This window comes from Thunnus thynnus, chromosome 16 (genome assembly GCF_963924715.1).
Source record: "Thunnus thynnus chromosome 16, fThuThy2.1, whole genome shotgun sequence".
NCBI classification, from domain to species: Eukaryota; Metazoa; Chordata; class Actinopteri; order Scombriformes; family Scombridae; genus Thunnus; species Thunnus thynnus.
Window position 1 is genome coordinate 20,455,498 of NC_089532.1, and position 18,214 is coordinate 20,473,711.

An 18,214-nucleotide genomic window follows, 5' to 3' on the forward strand; every position below is an offset into this window, starting at 1 on the left:
TTTCTTCTCAGTATGGATACTGTAACACCAGAGTGTCGCTGTGCTTTGGACAGGACTGGGAATTGTCAGATTCTGAATAGACAGACGAGACATGTCCCCTGGGGCAAAGGCGTTAGGAGTGTATGAGCACCCCCCGCCCCCATTCTCCACTTATCCATTGTGTGTGACAAAGAATATATGTGTGATAATACGTGTATTCATCCTTGTGTGTATGAGCATGTGAGTGCAGCTCCAAAGGACATTGGTTTGGGGACAGGAGGTGGGGTTTTGTCTCATGCAGGTCCAGGTGAGTTGAAGTGTCCGCTTTCAGTTTGAACCAAAGGAAAATCTCGGATGTGTGGTGAAGCCAGCAGCAGAAACATGGATTGGATCTGGACGCTTGCTGTGTGTTTGGGAGTTGTGTGTTCTGCTGTGCCGGGTTTGACTCAGGAGTCATCCAAGTAAGTTGTGTGATTTGTTCCAATCATTGTTTGACACTGGAAAAAATACCTAAATACTTCTTTTATATATTGATGCAATATTTACCTAATGACCTTATCTCACCATTCAATAACAACCAATTCTTCCTCTTTCTATCAGGACATTGTTTCTGATCTCAGGACCAGAGGTGTTGCATGCTGGGACACCCACTCCGTTGGCTGTCACTGTCCTTGCTGACTTCTCTGGTAGGGTGGAGGCTGAAGTTGAATATGACAACAACAACAACAAAGTATCCCAAACGGAGGACTTCCAAGGAGGTGACACTGATTTTACATTTTTGCATCATGACTTTTTGAGTTTGAGAGGGCTAAAGCATCATTCTACTTTTCAGGTTTGACCAGGATCCTCACACTCCCTCCTGTGAGTATGATTTTCCTCTTATTTCTTTTAAAAGTTGAGAAAATGGTTACTTCTGTCTTACAGATGAGTGAAATGTTTGCAATGAATAAATAACTTGTTTTTACCTGCAGCCATAGCCTGATATCACATGTATATGTTACTGACAACACTGTCTAAAACCGCTCCAGATTCCTGCCTCTATAACCCAAAGTTCCCTCTTAAACTTGACGGTGAGGGGCTACAAGGGGGATGATCTCATTTTCACCAACACCACCACCCTCAGCTTCAACCTCAGGAATGTCTCCAGCTTCATTCAAACTGACAGATCACGCTACCAACCGGGGGATACTGTTAACGTCAGAGTTGTGTCTGTCCAGTTAGATAATCATCCATACAAAGGCAGAGTGGATATCTCTATGCGGGTAGGTCTCTGTTTTCTGTGTGAAAGCACAAAGCGAGAGGAGAGTGAATAGATTTAAGTCAGGCATTGTGTGGTGGTGGGAAGATTGATTGACGTTCTTTTGTCATATGCAGGATCCCGGTGGGAACACTGTGGACAGGTGGGAGTCCACAGGGAATCTGGGGATCGTGTTGCGGGAATTCAGTTTATCCCAGACGTCTCCTCTTGGACAGTGGGCGATCACAATCACAGTGAATGTAGGGATGAAATATTACATTTTATGCACCTTTGTATGCCTGTTTAAAAGACTATTTGAATTAAACGATATAGATTTTAAAAAAGCATTTACCTATTTCACCTCCCATCCTCTTCACTTCAGGGCATGACTGATGAGAAAACATTCATTGTGGAGAACCATGGTAACTGATCTGTCAGTTTATTACTATATTAAAAAAAATAAGCTTAAAGATTAGGTTTGCATTGTTTAAAGGTTTATCTTGAAACAGTACTGACATGCCCACAGATTGCTACAGCTTCATTTTAGCTTTGGCTGAACTGAGGAATGCATATTTGGACCAAACTAGTACTGTGGATTTTGTCCCTCATAACTTACACTGAAATTGCTTTAAGAAGAGATCTCTTTACTTCAAGTATAAAGCAACAAGTACAAGCAACATTTACAGTGACCAGTAACTCCTTCAATGTACACATTGGGATGTGAGTATTGTATGAAGGTAGACTTGGAAAAAGGCAACCTATCTTTTTAATTACTGCCATGCCTACATCTTTACTGACTGCTGTTCTGCAGAGCCTCCTCACTTTGAAGTGCTGGTCAAGACGCCATCACAGGCCCTGGTTGGAGATGACATCTCAGGATCAGTGAGAGCCCTGTAAGTTCAATGAGATAATGCAAATCAATGTTATCACATTTGCACATATGTTAAGTATACTGTAGTACTTTGGATTTTTCTTCTAGTTACCCCAGTGGACAACCTGTACAGGGAACACTGGCTGTCTCACTTACTGTGGCTTCTGCTATGGACAATTCAACCTCTGCATTCAAGCTAACACAAACCAAAGAGGTGAGGTTTTATCGTCACTGTAGTGGACCCTATTATTTTAGCCAGTATTTAAATGTATTTGCATTCTAAATTGAACTAGCTGTCTTTTAACCCTTATTTTTCAGATTTACGGGTCAACACAGTTTTTCTTCAACAAGGGTCAGCTTCAGGCCCTGCATGCTTCATCAGGGATGGATGATGATGGCCATGTTGTTATACATGTTACTGCTTGCGTGAACTCCACCGGTAAGATATGCATCATTATATTATATATGCATTTCTGTTGCATCCTCAAATCTCAAACTATTCTGTTATATCATGTCTTATCACTTAAGGATTTAAAGTCAGCAAAACTGTTGAAGTCCATCTTATGAAGAATATATTCCAGCTTGAATTCTTTGAATTTCCACTTTCACTAAAACCGTCTCTACACTTCTCTACAAAAGTGAGTGAATTATCATTATTATTCATTTTATTTGACATCTGTTTTAAACAGTTCCATGAGCTAACTAGAAAACTTCCCTTCTCTGCTTGAAATCCACAGCTTAGGGTCTCTAGATATGACAGAAAGCCACTGAGCTCACTAGATCGATTGTACTCTGCTTTGGTTGAAATCACTCAGAGAACATCCATGATGGATGCTGCACCTACAATTGTGACACTTCCAGTGCCTGAGGATGGGAACGTCCACATTAAGTTTAAGTTACAGGCTCAAGTAGAGATGCTTTTTATTCGGGTGAGTATTTTAATGTACAGTGCCTGGAATGTTGGTCCTCTGGGAAAAGTACCGTATAGCTGTTTGTATGGAAGATGAGTAGTTTCAGTACAGTAAGATTACACACGTTTGCCAGAAAGCAAAAATTTCTCACTAGTTAAAAAAATCCTAAACATCTAAAAGCCTAACAGATTTGTTCAGATGATGTTTAGTTTGTTTTAAATCTAAGAGCCAAAATTATTGTTTTATCCCCAGGTTTATATGTATTTTTTACATTTTGTGTATATATTCAGGCCAGATTCCAGTCCAGTGAGGAGACCCTGAAGGTCTACAACAACTACTCCTCTCCTAGCAGCTCATATATTCAGATCTCCTCAACTTTACCTGCACAGGTACCAGTAAACATGTATTTTGTAGCATTGTGGTACATTAAAAATGAATGCATATAGTAAACATGCTGAAATTATATTGTTAATTATGAAGCCAAGAAATATTTCATATTACATTTTTAATTTACAGATTGGATCGCCTCTTCAAATAGATGTGGAAAGCACCTTTCAGCCAGCTGAGCTTCACTTTGTGGTATGTTTGGTCAAACATATGAAGTAATCCATGCAAAACATTTGCAAAAAGTATAATTTGCCATTGGGTTGATTACAACTTGACTGCACACCTAAGAAACAAATGTAATTCTGGCAGAAATGTAGTTTTTGCAAAGAATGATTTGTTGCCAATGTTTGGAGATGGATTAGCTTAGTTTATATAACGCGATGCTAAAATATGCTTCAGAAAATGCAGCTATAGATTATCATGGGAAATTATGGACATCAATGTGCTTATTATCTTTTTAAACAAAACACTACAGCATATTTAAGAAAGTTTATGGTTAAACACAAATAACAAATACTTTGACAATAGTTTGACCGCTGGATGTAAAAAATAGCAATGAAAAAAAGATTAAAACATCTGCACGATTATTTACATCACACCCAATTTATTATCTCAAAGTCCTTCAGAGCATAACATTGCCAAATACAAACAGAACCTCACAAGCAGGAGTGGTCATCAAGAGCATTATATGAAAAAATGCTCACAAATGCATATTCATGTTTGCGTTAGAATGATGAAACAAAAAACATATAGTATTAGTATCGAAGACATAACAGAGAAGTGTAAAAAACTGCCCACAGATGTGAAGAAAAATTCAGTGAATAAAAAAACATAGGCTCAGTAACATAAGTCACAGTTTTACCAACACAGATTTTTTCCAAAGGCATTTTAAGATGTATCTCACATTCTTGGTGTAGCAGGAGATCTTGGATGATAAAAAATGTTGTTTTAATGGAAATCTTACACTGGGTACAATTGCTACATGGAACAAACTTTGATGATAAATCGGGTGCAATAGAGACGTGTACATATGTTTTTTTGTTTTTCCATTATTTAAAGAAATCCAAAAGGTGGTGTCTCAGCTTTACTGCTTTTAATCACCATTCTCCCCTTATCGTCGTACTTGCAGGTGAGCTCTAGAGGTCAAGTGGTGGCTGCTGGGACAAAGACTTCCCTTTTTTTTTCTCTGATCCCAACAGTGTCCTGGTCTCCTGAGGCCTGTGTCACTGTCTACTGTATCCTCTCTGATGGAGAGGTCACCAGCGACACAGCACACATACCCATCAACCAACACGGCTATGTACAGTAATTTGTTGTTCTTTCACTGTAGTCATGTTATTCTAATAAATGCATAATGTTGCTGGACATGCCCCTGTGATTTTCTATGGTTTTGCTTTTCCAGGTATCTCTAAACTGGAGCAGTGACAAAGCCCAGCCAGGTGAGCAAGTATCGCTCACAGTAACTGTCCTCGAACCCAAGTCCCAGGTGGGAGTCATAGTAATGGGGATGCATGATGAAACTCCGCAGGCTGACCTAGATTTAAAAGTGGAACAGGTATGACAACCATTTACATTTGCCAAAACCTAAAGGACAGCTCCTTTTGAGGTTCAAAACACTGTGATTGGCTCATTTGTTGTGATTGGGATTTAAAGTCACTCAATAGGAACCCAGAAGCTACACTAAGCTGTAAAGCCTTGGCAAAAATCTTTCAACAAAAGCCCAAAATATAATCTCTGAAACTGAAACTTCTGTGAACCTCCTTCAGAAAGTAAAAAGATGACCGTCAGTTTAGATGCTGTCAGATTTACTTGATTTCTCCTTTGTCCAACCATACAGTTTGATCACAAAGCACCAGTACACCCAGTCTCCTAAATCTATTGTAAAATCTTCTTAGAGTTGCTTTTCCCAGTTAGTTACTGTATGAGTATTCAGAGTGTGACCACTAAACCGGTTACTCTGGATGTAACCTATCTGTGTGCTTTGTTAGAAGCTGACTCTGCTGTTTCTAAGAGCTGGTAACTCTAGTGTGTTGGATGCAGAGTTGTGTGCCCAACCTGAGGGTTATTCATGGATACATGATGGAGGAAACAAAGCTACGCCACAGTTGGCTGTCTTAAGATGACCTTCTCTCATCTCCAAAGCACTGGCGGCATGTATTGTGTCTTGTAGAATAGACTTGAGATCTCCTAAGGCATCTACAAAGCTCAGACCGTTTTACACCTTACATCACCCACCAAGCCCTGACCCATATTTTATGGGCTTTCACACTAGTGGTGTATCTTTAATGACCTTAGTACAGGTTTATAGCTGTATTTTTTGCAGCTACAATTAGATTTACCATTATCATCTTTTGTTGTGTCTCCCACACCACAGAAATGTAATATTAGGATGCTGACCAATGCCAGACTGTATAAGAAAAAGCAGCCTGATGGACTTAAAGATGGTGAGATGATAAATCAATGTGAGCCTTTTAATAGAGCATCTACTTTCCACAAGAGTCCCCCTTGTGGTCATTTAGCATATTGGATTTCTCTCACAATTACAATACTGGATTGATTCTCCAGAGATGAATACATATTGGGCCTCTGAATTCTTTCCCTTTTCTTTGTGTTTTCAGAGGTAGAAGTTCTTATGGTGGAGAAGTACAGGAGCCACTGGCTGGATGCCACTGAGTCCTTTCTGTGGTTAGATGTTAATGTTAGGTGAGTGCTGAAAGGTGCATGTGCTGGACATGGGTAGCAGGGCAAACTAAGTAACAGATAATAATTGTCAAAAGTGCAGTATAAGCACAGGTAATCGTATTTAGAACAAAACCTTCTACATTCAGTGTTTCAGTGCTTTTCTCTTCCGTTTCTGTCAGTGATAAAACATGGACAAGTGGGAAAATAAAAGTGCCAGATGGTGTTACTTCTCTGACAGCTGTAGCACTGGTGATGTCAGATAACCTCAGTTTGGGCTTCACTCCTGTGCCACAAAAGGTAACAAAATACTCAATATGTGCCTCAATATACTTGATAGTTTGTTGATTGCGGGATATTTCGCACAAATCTTGTTGTTTCCTTTTGCACAGAGGATGTTTTGTTTTTTTTGTCTGTACTGAAAAGGAGACATGAGCAGTAATATTTACATCTGATGTTCAGTCCTTCCCCCTGCTGCCATTCTGAGAAACATAACCTGGAAAAAATCTTTGTGCCCTAAGCATTGCAGCTTTAACAATATTTAATGAAATCTGACTTTTGGCCATTTTGATAGTGATGGTAATTTTTATTTTTATTTTCTGTGGTAACTATAATAATATCAGAACAAGTCTATACAGCCATCCTAGCGGCTTTGTGAGGCTGCACTTAGGCATAAGCAGTGCTTTGAGCTGAATGCTTACATCAGCATGCTATGTTCACCATCTTATCTTCCATCTTCACCAGTTAATTGGCTGCTGAGGTTGATGGCAATGTCATTAGTTTTACAGGTATTTGGTCATAAACCAAACTACTGGACATATTGAAATTTTGTTTTGACGATGGAGCCAGAGGAAATGTCAAGTGACCACCAAAGTTGTTAAAATTCATCCTGAGAGTGCCATGAATGTGTGAGCCATAGTTCTGATTCAGCAGACTGACATTTCCATCAAGCCATAGGCTATACACCACTAGCATGGCCAGAAAAATAAGTGGCCATTATATCAATGTGACAATGACACAACTCCTGTTTTAAAGAAATCTAATCTAATCCAATTTACAGAATTTAAATGCACATGTACATAAGTATAAACGGTGTGACTAAGGCTGTAACCCTACTGGTAGGAGCCCTGTTCCCTAACTTTTAATACTCACTGCTAACAATGTTAGCCAAAGTCTGTTTTAATTTTTGCTTAACAACCTCTCATTCACAGTTGACAGTGTCCAAAGATTTCTCCTTGTCTCTCGATGTCCCATCATACCTCATCAGAGGAGAGGAGATGGTGTTGGAGGTGAACATCATCAACCATTTAGAGCGGGACATAGAGGTATGGAGGACTACACTTGAGGAATATTCTGCTGAAAGAAATTCCCTCACGGGTGATTTATCAGTATCTTCCAATAATAAATATCTCTCACTGTCATTTGTGGCTCATAGAAGATGTTATATTCTTTGTTTAAAAAGATCATGCTTTCTCCACATATTTTTCTCTCCATAGGTCATGCTGCTGCTAGCACAGAGTGAGGCCTTTGAGTTTGTTTTGGCAGACAGAGGTGACGTCTCTGTCGTAAATGCCCAAAAACTCACCTTAGGAAGTCACGTCTCTGCCTCAGCCATGTTCCCTATAAGGCCTGTGGCTCTGGGCGAGATGGAAATATCTGTGGACGCCATCTCTGCAGAGGCCTCAGACAACCTTGTTTGGAGAGTGCTTGTGAAGGTAATGCATGATAGAAACTTTGGATAATATCAATTAATTTACTGTGTGTGTGAAGTGTAACTTGGGTTGTTGGTAAAGATTGCTGGTTCAAATCCCCCTTTTTTTGGCTGAGCAGCTCAGCTACTGTACTGTATATGTCCAGAAGCTACTTGAATGTGAAGCAGGAACTTGATTGGTGAATAGGAAGTAGAGTATAATTTCTCATAGGACCTTCATTTTAGACATGATGTTTCTGTACAAGAAGTGTATTTAGATCTAAGGATTCAGTATAAAATGCAACATGCTATGTGGCATAGAGTTAATCCTGTGCTAACTGTGAATTATTCCCATGTTCCTGAAGCCTGAGGGAGTTGAACAGTCCTTCTCAGAGACTCTGTTTCTGGAGCTGGCACCGGTGAAGCACAACAATTCTAGATCCGTCTCCTTCTCCTTTCCACCAGATGTGGTACCGGGCAGCCAGAGGGCCCATGTGGCCTTGGTTGGTACGTCTACCATTTGTCCTCCCTGTTTTGCCAGTGGCAGTTCCATCTGAGTGCAGTTTGTTTATTTTTAGTAAATTAGACATACGTAATGTGCACAAGCATTTTCCTTTGTGTTTAGATGATGAGCTTGGGTATATGGGTATCAAACTGAGTGCTGTCCTGAAAGTATTTAGGTACTGAAAAATGGAAACGATGGACATCAAAAAGGAATGTTTATGGAGGGCAGATTCTGAACAAATGTCAAGATGTTTGGCTTGGCTCCATCCATGTTTGTCATGGTAGAAAGGCAATCCTCAGTATTTATTTTCCTCAGTTGGGGCCGAATTTGTGGTTTCTGTGCTTGTCGTGATAGTCAGCTTTATTAAACATCAGGCAAATGTGCAGAACTGTAGCTTTCTGCTTGTGATTGTATTTTATAGGTTTTTTTACTCCATCCTTCCATACCTCATAACTTAAACTCTGCCCTGAGTTTCCAAGTGACCACTTCAAAAATACTGTTTTATGCTTTCTCTTATATTATGGTTTTATGCTTTCTTTTATATACAGGTCAATAGCTGGCACATTTAGACTAGTATTTTTTGAAGCTCACATTTTAAGATTTTCCTGAAAGCATTCATTATTATAGTATATACATAGTATTTCCAACTGCCTGAGGAGTGAAGAAAAGATACAGATTGAGCAGAGGTATAAGAAGAGCTTCTTGTTCACACCATGTCTTTGGTGATGGTGACAGTGAAACTCTGGAGTGTCTATGTTTCATGCTATTTCCTCCTCTTCTGCCAGTTTTGCTGCTTGTACTCAGTTCTACACTTACGAGGTTCAATTTCCCATCTGGAACCTTTGGTGGGTTTTTGCAAGGCAATAAAAAAGGCATAATATCAGGTGTGAAGCACAGACACTTACTGTTCCCCTTTTAGGTCTGTCTGGTCTGAAACCTGTCCCTGTAATTACTACCTGCAGTATTAGTGAACATGTTGCGCAACAGTTAAATCCTTCCTCCTTCTCTCTTATATTGTTTTACAAAGGTGATATCTTGGCCTTGTCCATCAACAACTTGGATTCTCTGATTCAGATGCCTCTTGGATGTGGGGAGCAGAACCTTATCCACTTTGCTCCAAGTATTTATGTTCTCCAGTACTTGGACAAGTCAAGTCAGGATCAGGAGATCAGAAGCAGGGCTCTGGGCTATATGATGGAAGGTATGAAACCTTTACATGATTCATTGGCATCACTGTATTACAGTAAATGTACTGTGTACAGTATAATGTACAGGCAAGGTTGTTTCAAGTGCTATTTAGATGTAACAGAGCATCTTCTGAGTGATAATCCAGCAGATAAAATTTAGGGTTCTTGTAGGGGTTTGTTATAGATTTCTGCATCACTGCATAGTAAATTTACTGATTGAATATCATGGCAAACATGTTATATTTTCTTCTTTTAGGATATCAAAGACAACTGTCCTACCAACGAACTGATGGTTCCTTCAGTGCTTTTGGAGCCAGCGACACCTCTGGTAGCACATGGTAGGTCATCAGTTTAATGTTAAAGATACGAGTAACACGCATTTGTTTACAAATCAGGTGAAATATTCTGTCTGTGTGGCAGAGAGAGTTTCATATTTTTAATGCAGTGTTCACTTGAGAATCAGGAGTTTTTGGGAAAATACTCTGTCTTGAAATGTGTCCTGAAATAAGCATAAATTAGGTTTGAGTGGCAAAAAAAGCAAAAATATCTAACTCAGTCTTTTTTGTTTTAGTACTTATTGTGGGACAAACTGGGGTTTGAATTCACTTTGTCTTGTTTGCAGCTTTCCATCTTTTAAATCTATATGAATTAAATCTCTCTGCCTCTGTTTGGGTTCACAGGCTGACAGCCTTTGTGCTAAGGTGCTTCCTCCAGGCTCAACCCTATATGCAGATAGACCAGAGTGTTCTGATCAGGGCCATGACCTGGCTCTTAGGCCACCAGGGGCCCCAGGGAGAGTTCAGTGAGGTGGGGAGGTTGATACACACGGAGATGCAGGGAGGGCTGGATAATGGTCCTGTGGCCCTCACTGCTTATGTACTGATGGCACTACTGGAGGACAACACCTATGCGGTGAGAGTCTCACATGGGGAATAACCTAAAATTTTTAATTAAAGTGCTGTCATGTGAAATATAGTATAGTCAACCGACACTAATGATGTTTTGTCTGGTTCCTTTGTGTGAAGAGCATGTTCCCAGCCAATGTGTCCCTGGCCCAGAAGTACCTGGAGAGCAAAGTATCCAGTGGAGTGGTCAGTAACTACAGCCTGTGTCTGGTGGCTTATGCTTTGACTCTGGCCAACAGTCCTGTGGCTGGCACTGCTCTGGCTGAGCTGAGCAGGAGAGCTTACTACAGAGGTAATTTAGTGAAGGTTTTCTGCTATTTTACTCTCAGAAATTCACAGGATCACCTGTCAACTTAAATGCACTGACATCAAATGTACTATTTGTTTGTCTTATTATTTTTGTCACAATTTACTTTTTTTTTTAAGTGACATTCATCCTGTTATCAAAGATGTACAATACAAGATGCATTACATGTTTAGTTGAGTTTAGTTTTGACCCGACACATATTGAATTAAGAAATTAAAGATTATTATTGTAGCACCACCTTTAATGGAAATGTACCATAAATTTGATATGCTGAAGTAGGATGGTGAAATAACCAATATGTCAAGGGTAAGGGTGTAAGTATAAAAGTGAGCCTGAGAAGCAAAAGTTTTCTATCACCAATGATTGAAGGCCTAAATGTAAAATTTAAAAAAAATGTTGTTACAGATACTCCTTCAAATAGAAAGACTAATCATTATGAAGTCTTACAGGCTGAAAAGATACTTTTGTTTCAATAAATTTTTTCCATGTCATTAGTCAATTTGCATGTATTGCACCACCATCTGGTCAATTTTTAGAACTACTTTTCCCCTAAGATCCACATCTACAGAAGAAAAACAGCAGCAGCAACAACAACAAAAAGCGATATTTCAGCACTTTTTATGTGGTTAGATTCCTGGTGGTGCTCATGGAGATTTTCTTTTCATTGTGCAGCATGATGAATCTGTGGACATTACTGGTTATTGATTACATTGTCATGTCGTGTCTAAGATGGAGTCATGATGTGGAGATCCTCTGCTGGCCTGGACTCACATGACTGGCAGCCGCACTCAGTGCAGATTGAGATGGCCTCGTATGTGGTGCTGGCTCTTTTTCGGCGAGGCAACTTAGTGGAGGGCATTGCACTCATCAAGTGGTTAAGCAAGCAGAGAAACCATCTAGGTGGCTACGGGTCCACACAGGTACAGTAAGGCTAAACCTTTTTTCTGCTTTTCACGGAACTTATGTTTAACTATGTAACTAAAAATACAACACAGCCTGTTTGGTCCAAAGGACACTTGGACTTATTTTGGGGGCATTTTGTCTTCCAGTAGTGTTCTTGTGTTTAAACTGGAACTGACTTTACTAGCCTATGCTCTACTAGTAGTAAAAGCTCAAGGACTCATGATGAAATTTACAGATGCCAATTTTATTAATATTCTGTATGCTAAATAATAAAATGCACATCTCCAATTTATTATTTCATATGTAAAAATAGCTTCAAATATTCCCCAGTTCTGCACCAAATCATTTACAGTATATCTATCTGGTCATATAATCCGGATGCATATATTTATTTTGACCTTCAACCTTTTTTTATATCTCAGGACACAGTAGTTGCCCTCCAGGCTCTGGCTTACTATGCTGCTTTTAGTGGTGCCAACGCCATTGACCTCAGGCTGAATATATCTGCCCCAACGTCTTTGTTTGTGTCAGCCTTTAAAATCAACTCCACCAACTATCGGATGTATCAGAGCCGAGAGGTAATGGATGACCAGATGTGGGTGGGATCCCATGCTTCTTTCCTGACGCATATATTAATTGATATTTTAAATGGTGCTGTATTTACTGTATCACAGTTTAATTTATCATCCTGGAGTTAATCTTCTACTTTTCTTAGATTAATGCTGACAAAGATCTACACATAAATATATACATGGAAGGAAGAGGATTCGCCATATTTCAGGTAATTGTACAGTACTGTTGTTTTATTTATTTTTTTGATCACTAAGAGATCCCTGCACAATGCACTTTCACTCTAAGTGATGGGGGACAAAATCCACAGCCCTACTTCTATGCAAGTGTATTTGAAACTAATATGAGGCTTCAGCCATCCAAATTAGTCAAATCAAGTCAATATCTTCTAAAGTTAGGCTTTTTAGTGCCAAATTCCCTCTTTCTGTTACTACTCTTCTGATGCAGCAGAACAGGGAAACACTGCCAGTCGAGACACAAAGGTGGAATTTTTTTTTTTTTACCTCAAAGACTGTAACTATGGAAGATATCCACTTTATTTTACTAACTCAGGCAACTGAAGCCTCATATTATCTTCAGCTAAATGGATAAATACATTTTTGCTTAAAACAAGGGCTGTGGATTTTGCCCCCCCCCCTCATTTACATTCTAAGCACATCTGGAGAGGATCTTCCAATGGTCAATTTGAACAGTAGGAATGATTACAGCAAACAAAACCAGTTTCAATGTTCATATGGGCACCTAACAAAACAAAAAAAAATGTGAATCTATCCTTTAATATGAATTCTGCTAAGCATCAATATTACAGGAAAATATTACACCACAACTCCAAAACAACCCCTCACAATGCGGTAATGTTTCTGTATATTCAGCATATTCATCTCAACATAAAGTATAGTTTAACAACCGGAGCATGACCAGAATAAATTGAACACAGCAGCTGTGCATGATAGCGTCACCCAGCACAATGTGCTGCATTGTAAATGCCAAGCCAAAACAGCTAAATGCATATGTAGCAGGATAATAGACTCCCATCAATTAACATCTGGAACACATATTATAGCTTCATGTCCTGTCTGCATTTAGTATGTCCAGATAATATCACTTAGAGGACTATAGTGGAGGTTAATTGTTTTACTTTGTTTAATTTGAAACCTGTTATCTTCTGTTCCAGCCCCCCTCCATCATATAACTTTTTTACTGCCTGTAATTCAGTACTTTAAATGTTGAATGAAGTAAGCAAACGCAGAGATTCAATCTTTATTTTGTTTTTGCTTTATGGGATAGTGGGTTTTCTCAAACATATACTGTTTTTGGGGTCTTGAGGCATTATCCACTTATATAATCTCAGGCTGTGGTATCAGGAGGTAAAGTAAACAGTAAACCAGGGCTCTTCACCACTAAACCTAACATTCTACATTTTTAAAACCCTTCCATGTATCCATCCAGATGAATATCTTTTACAACCTGGAGAGCAAAGCGTTTTCTCAGAATCTCCAGCACACCACAGACGAGGAGGCTTTCCTATTAGGTGTGAACATTACTGAAGAGAGAGACCACAATCACATGTTGTTATTTATATGCACGAGGTAAGCAGCATGACGCAGACAGGCACATATGTCAAGCTAATTTTAGCTTTTGACATTTGGCATCTTTTTCATGTTCCAGGGCTCTCGTATCTTATGACCTTTTGCTTTTTTTCCATTCTAGATTAAAGAACAATCAGGTGATATCTCAAACAGGAATGGTTATATTGGATGTGGGCATGCTCAGTGGTTTCAGTCTTTCCCCTGAAGCTGCTACCCCAACAGATCTTGTCAGAAAGGTGGAGATACTGCCTGAGAAAGTCAGCCTCTACCTCGATTCAGTAAGAGTTTCACAATCATGTCAAGCTTATGAATTAGAGGCAGATTGTTGTTGTAGTTATACAAAACATTTTTCCAAAATAGAGCCCCTAGAACTTTTTATTGGTCTTGTTAAATCTTCATGGTAGGAGCCATATGACACAGGGCCATAGCCAGAATTATAAATCATGTGTCCAAATTCTCCCAGAGCAACCTACATTTTTTATGTAATTTTATTTCCCAGTATGAAGGTTTAAAATCTGTTTAAAAGTCCTCACCACATCGCCCAGAATATATTTCTTTTGGAGGAATACTGAATCCATTCACTTAATTTTAATCTTATTTATTGATGTGTTGCATGAAATCAGTTTAGTTCAGTCTAAATATATCAGAATTAGCCTTCAGAACCCACCCTGTGTAATTTGTGTGTAAATGTAGAATATAAATTCCTCCTCAGGTCAAATAACCACAGTTTTCTTATAAAGTACCATTAAAGTACAATTAAATTCATTCTAGAGGAGAAGGATAACATAAGGTGTAGTGCTCTCATTGATAACTAAAAAATATGTTAAGCTACAACCAAGGTTAGCATTTTGGCTGAAGTCATTAAACATACATCAGGTTCACAAATATCATGTCACGGTATTTCCATTATTCTTGTTTACCAGTAATGTTTGCCAGTTGGCTAACTTTGGCTCTGCTCACTGCTCAACTTCTACATGTACTGTAGCTCTGCTTTTAGAAAGATTAACAATAAAGACAGTGTGTTTATTAGAAAAGGGCAGTCAACTAAACAGACAATCCTTGTATTAAACTGGCGCATTTACAGTATGTTGTTCTATTTGTTTCTATGATGTGGCCAAAGAGGTTTGTTGGCACTTCTTACCAGCTTTAATTTACAAAAAAAGTAGAGGCAAGGTAGATCACAAATTACTTAAGAATTGTACAGACAGTGTATCATCACTCACTTGTCCGGTATCATTTGCAGCTTACCAAATCAGAAGTTTGCATCGGACTTCCAGTCATCAGAGATTACAAAGTGGCCCATGTACAGGATGCTGTGGTGCAGGTTTATGACTACTATGAACCTAGTAAGTACAATGGACAACAGTCTTGCTGTAATTTTAAAGTATGTACACACATACAAAATGAAATGTACAGAAAGTCATGTAAGTAGAGATCACTCAACATACACGTGGCCAGTATAATTTTACAGTGAAACACACAGAGAATCACATCATAATGTCATCATGATCATAGTTATCTGATTATTTCCCCTGTCTCACAGCGAGAAGAGCAACAAGGACATACAACTCAAATATCCTGAACAACATGCACCCCTGTTTCTTCTGTGGTGAAGGCTGTGATCGCTGTAGGCCAGGTATCACCATCACGGTGTCGTCCCCCCTCTCATCTCACTCAATACGCAGCTCCACCTACAGCTTAAGTTGCCTGTTTCTTGGAGTTGCTGCCTTTTTCACTATATTCTAATTAGATTTCATTTTTAAAAGCTATTATTTTAACTAATTAGAAGTAATGAATATACACTGAGATACATAGATTTGGGACTGTATGTGCACACATGTTCATGCACTGGATGCAATTTCAAGTGTTTTTTCTTTTTTTTTTCATTTAAAATTTACAAAAATTTTCTTGACCAATGATTGTAACATTCAGAGGATCTGTGACACGTTCTTTTGTTTAGTGCACTTGTGCCCTCTACTGTTTACCAATTTTTCATTTGTGTTGTATTTTGACAGAATGTAAATCAGAAATTACTCTTTGAAAATGTTGTATCTGTTATATTTCAGTCCATATTTTTGGTTTCATACATTAAAAAGCAAATTTAAGAATTTCCTCACTTAATCAGCCTGCCATTCTCTGTATGATTTCATGTGATGACTTGATGAAAATGTTTTATACAAAACTTCTGTATAGATCACAAAACAAATGAAAATGATTTCTCAGTTCCACATGTGTCCTGTTGTCACCATTTTGGCAGAAAATGGAGACACATTAAGCTGCCTGAAGCAATATTAAGGCTGAAAATAAAGGCTCATAAGATTTACTCTCCCAGCTCTACTGTACTTTCCCAGCAAATGGAAGACTTTATGATGTAATATGTTTTCACTCGTGTTGATATATAACAGTCCTGCCTGAATGCGCTTGACTTTATTGTGTTAGTGTGTCATAATGGCAAAACGTAGGTAAATGCCTCATAAGGTGGATTGGAGGGAGATAAAGTGCACCTTACCCCTCTGCCACGTCATGTAACTCTGAGCCAGAGGAATGCAGACTGACCTGCAGAAGTATGCAGAGTGAACACACACATGTAACTCATCACTGAAGAGTAATCAGATTTGACAACGCTGACGTATCGCAAAATATGACTGTTATTTCAAAGATTTCAGCCTGCTGTGCTCAGTCCATGACATATTTCACTTTGCACAACATAAAGAATTTACAGCATGCTCATCTGAACATAATTAATTTCTTGTTCTAATAATCAATAATCTCACACTGGCAGCATTTTACTTTGAAGATAACAGCAATAATATTGAAATATAGAGTATGATGACTCTCTTACTTTATTCTGTATATTTATATTTCTTCTCCACATACTGTAAATTGGAGCATAATGTTAAAACTGTTAAGATATCAGTAGTTTATTCTTAACGAATCCCCAAAATCACACATGTGGAAAGCTATACGTGTAAAACCAAATTTTAAATGTAAATCAAACCTGTCTGTCAGCAAGTTACTGAATCCCACGAGTGTCAGAAGGAACCTGCTGAGAATATCAGTTGTCACACAAAAAGCAAATATATATTTCATATGCACTTAAAAACATTTGAGCCTTTAACTTTTGGTGAGAGATGAAAAACCTGCTGAATTACAGCAAAGACAGTTTGTACTCCTACAGAACTTTGATACAGTGAATATGTTGGTGTATCTCAAAGTTTGACAATCTGTAACCACACTGTCATGTGCTTATTCTCCCATCTAGTCTCCACGGCGATCACATATGTTATAGTTTTAAGGCATCACCTTATATAAGCATGTTGCTCTACCTGTTGCTGTGCACCAGAAGCTTACAGGAGTTTAAGCAGTTTCAGGAAAAAAAGGAGACACTCTCGCATACATATACATGCACCCATGCACACAGACCCCCAAAGTCATCATATGTGAATATAAACACATGTAGCTGCTACACAGTCCCCAAAGCAGAAATAAAGCTTGTAAACTGATTCCTTTGAAAACAGGACATCTTTGCTGCATACTTACATGAGTTTAACAAAAAGTTGAAAGGCTGCAGTACCAGATTCACAAGCACTAGATGGCAGGCTTGGTATCGTAATAGGGATGGTTTCAAAGTTTATATCACAAAGTTTATATCACAAACAGGAAATACTTTTTGCCTGCACACTTTACACGAGCTCCACTTAGTAAGAACATTCCTGTTACTAATAAATACACAGCATATGTTTACCATGTTAGTAGGATATGTGAAATAGTTTACAGCAAAGTTTACAAATTTGAACAAATTTGAGGAGACTCACAGAATATGTTGCTTTTTTGTGATCCATTGAAGCAGTTGCATCCTGTATGTTGCCTGAAAACTTACCTGTAAATAATCATGTAGGGTTTTTTTTTTTTTACACTTTTCTGTGACTCAGAGTATGTATTTATGTGGGATAACGCCATACATACACATTAAGGTCATGACAAATGACCCTTACTAACCAGGGCCTTGTTGTGGGTCAGGCTACAAAAACAGACAGTCAAGGGCATACGCTGGTCATGATGTCATGCATTTACTATGTCAGTGTGGCTCTTCAGAAGGAGGGCTGATAACTGTCCAATGCAGTGGCCTTAACTGACAGAAAGCTTAGTTTAAGTGCAGTGAAAGTATTAGGAGTTCAAGATTAGTTGAAAGAAACTTCCTTTGCAAAGATGTATCTCAGAGAAAGAGATTAATGGAGTTACAGAGCATCTATCTTTCAACACTTTTGTCATTTTGTTGTGAAAAGCGACACATGGTTAAAAATAACAAAATCTCTCAAAGTAAAGCTTTAGCAGTCTTCTCTATTTCTGCAGACTGTCTGGAGCTTGTGGTTGTCTCATATCATGCCCAGAACGACACTGAGGTCTAAAATCCTACATCAGGGCCATTGAGTCTACTGACATTTATTAATATTTGCTCCCGTCAATGTGGCTGTGAGAGGAATAATGTTGGAA

The 18,214-nt window shown here is 38.7% G+C and overlaps 1 protein-coding gene across 1 annotated transcript; it reads left to right on the plus strand.

The window, feature by feature from the left end:
* The first annotated feature begins 360 nt into the window (after positions 1 to 360).
* LOC137200202 (CD109 antigen-like) lies at positions 361 to 16,044 on the plus strand. The gene is made up of 31 exons (XM_067614843.1): positions 361 to 440; positions 580 to 709; positions 1,008 to 1,241; positions 1,354 to 1,476; positions 1,599 to 1,638; positions 2,028 to 2,109; positions 2,196 to 2,301; positions 2,406 to 2,526; positions 2,616 to 2,725; positions 2,825 to 3,016; positions 3,289 to 3,387; positions 3,515 to 3,577; positions 4,515 to 4,685; positions 4,788 to 4,940; positions 5,760 to 5,829; positions 6,004 to 6,088; positions 6,247 to 6,364; positions 7,276 to 7,389; positions 7,561 to 7,779; positions 8,120 to 8,261; positions 9,287 to 9,460; positions 9,703 to 9,784; positions 10,127 to 10,358; positions 10,472 to 10,643; positions 11,388 to 11,578; positions 11,984 to 12,139; positions 12,277 to 12,342; positions 13,581 to 13,720; positions 13,842 to 13,998; positions 14,964 to 15,066; positions 15,264 to 16,044. The coding sequence occupies exons 1-31, from the start codon at positions 361 to 363 to the stop codon at positions 15,464 to 15,466; spliced, it is 4,128 nt and encodes a 1,375-aa protein (XP_067470944.1). The 3' UTR covers positions 15,467 to 16,044.
* Positions 16,045 to 18,214: the final 2,170 nt, after the last annotated feature.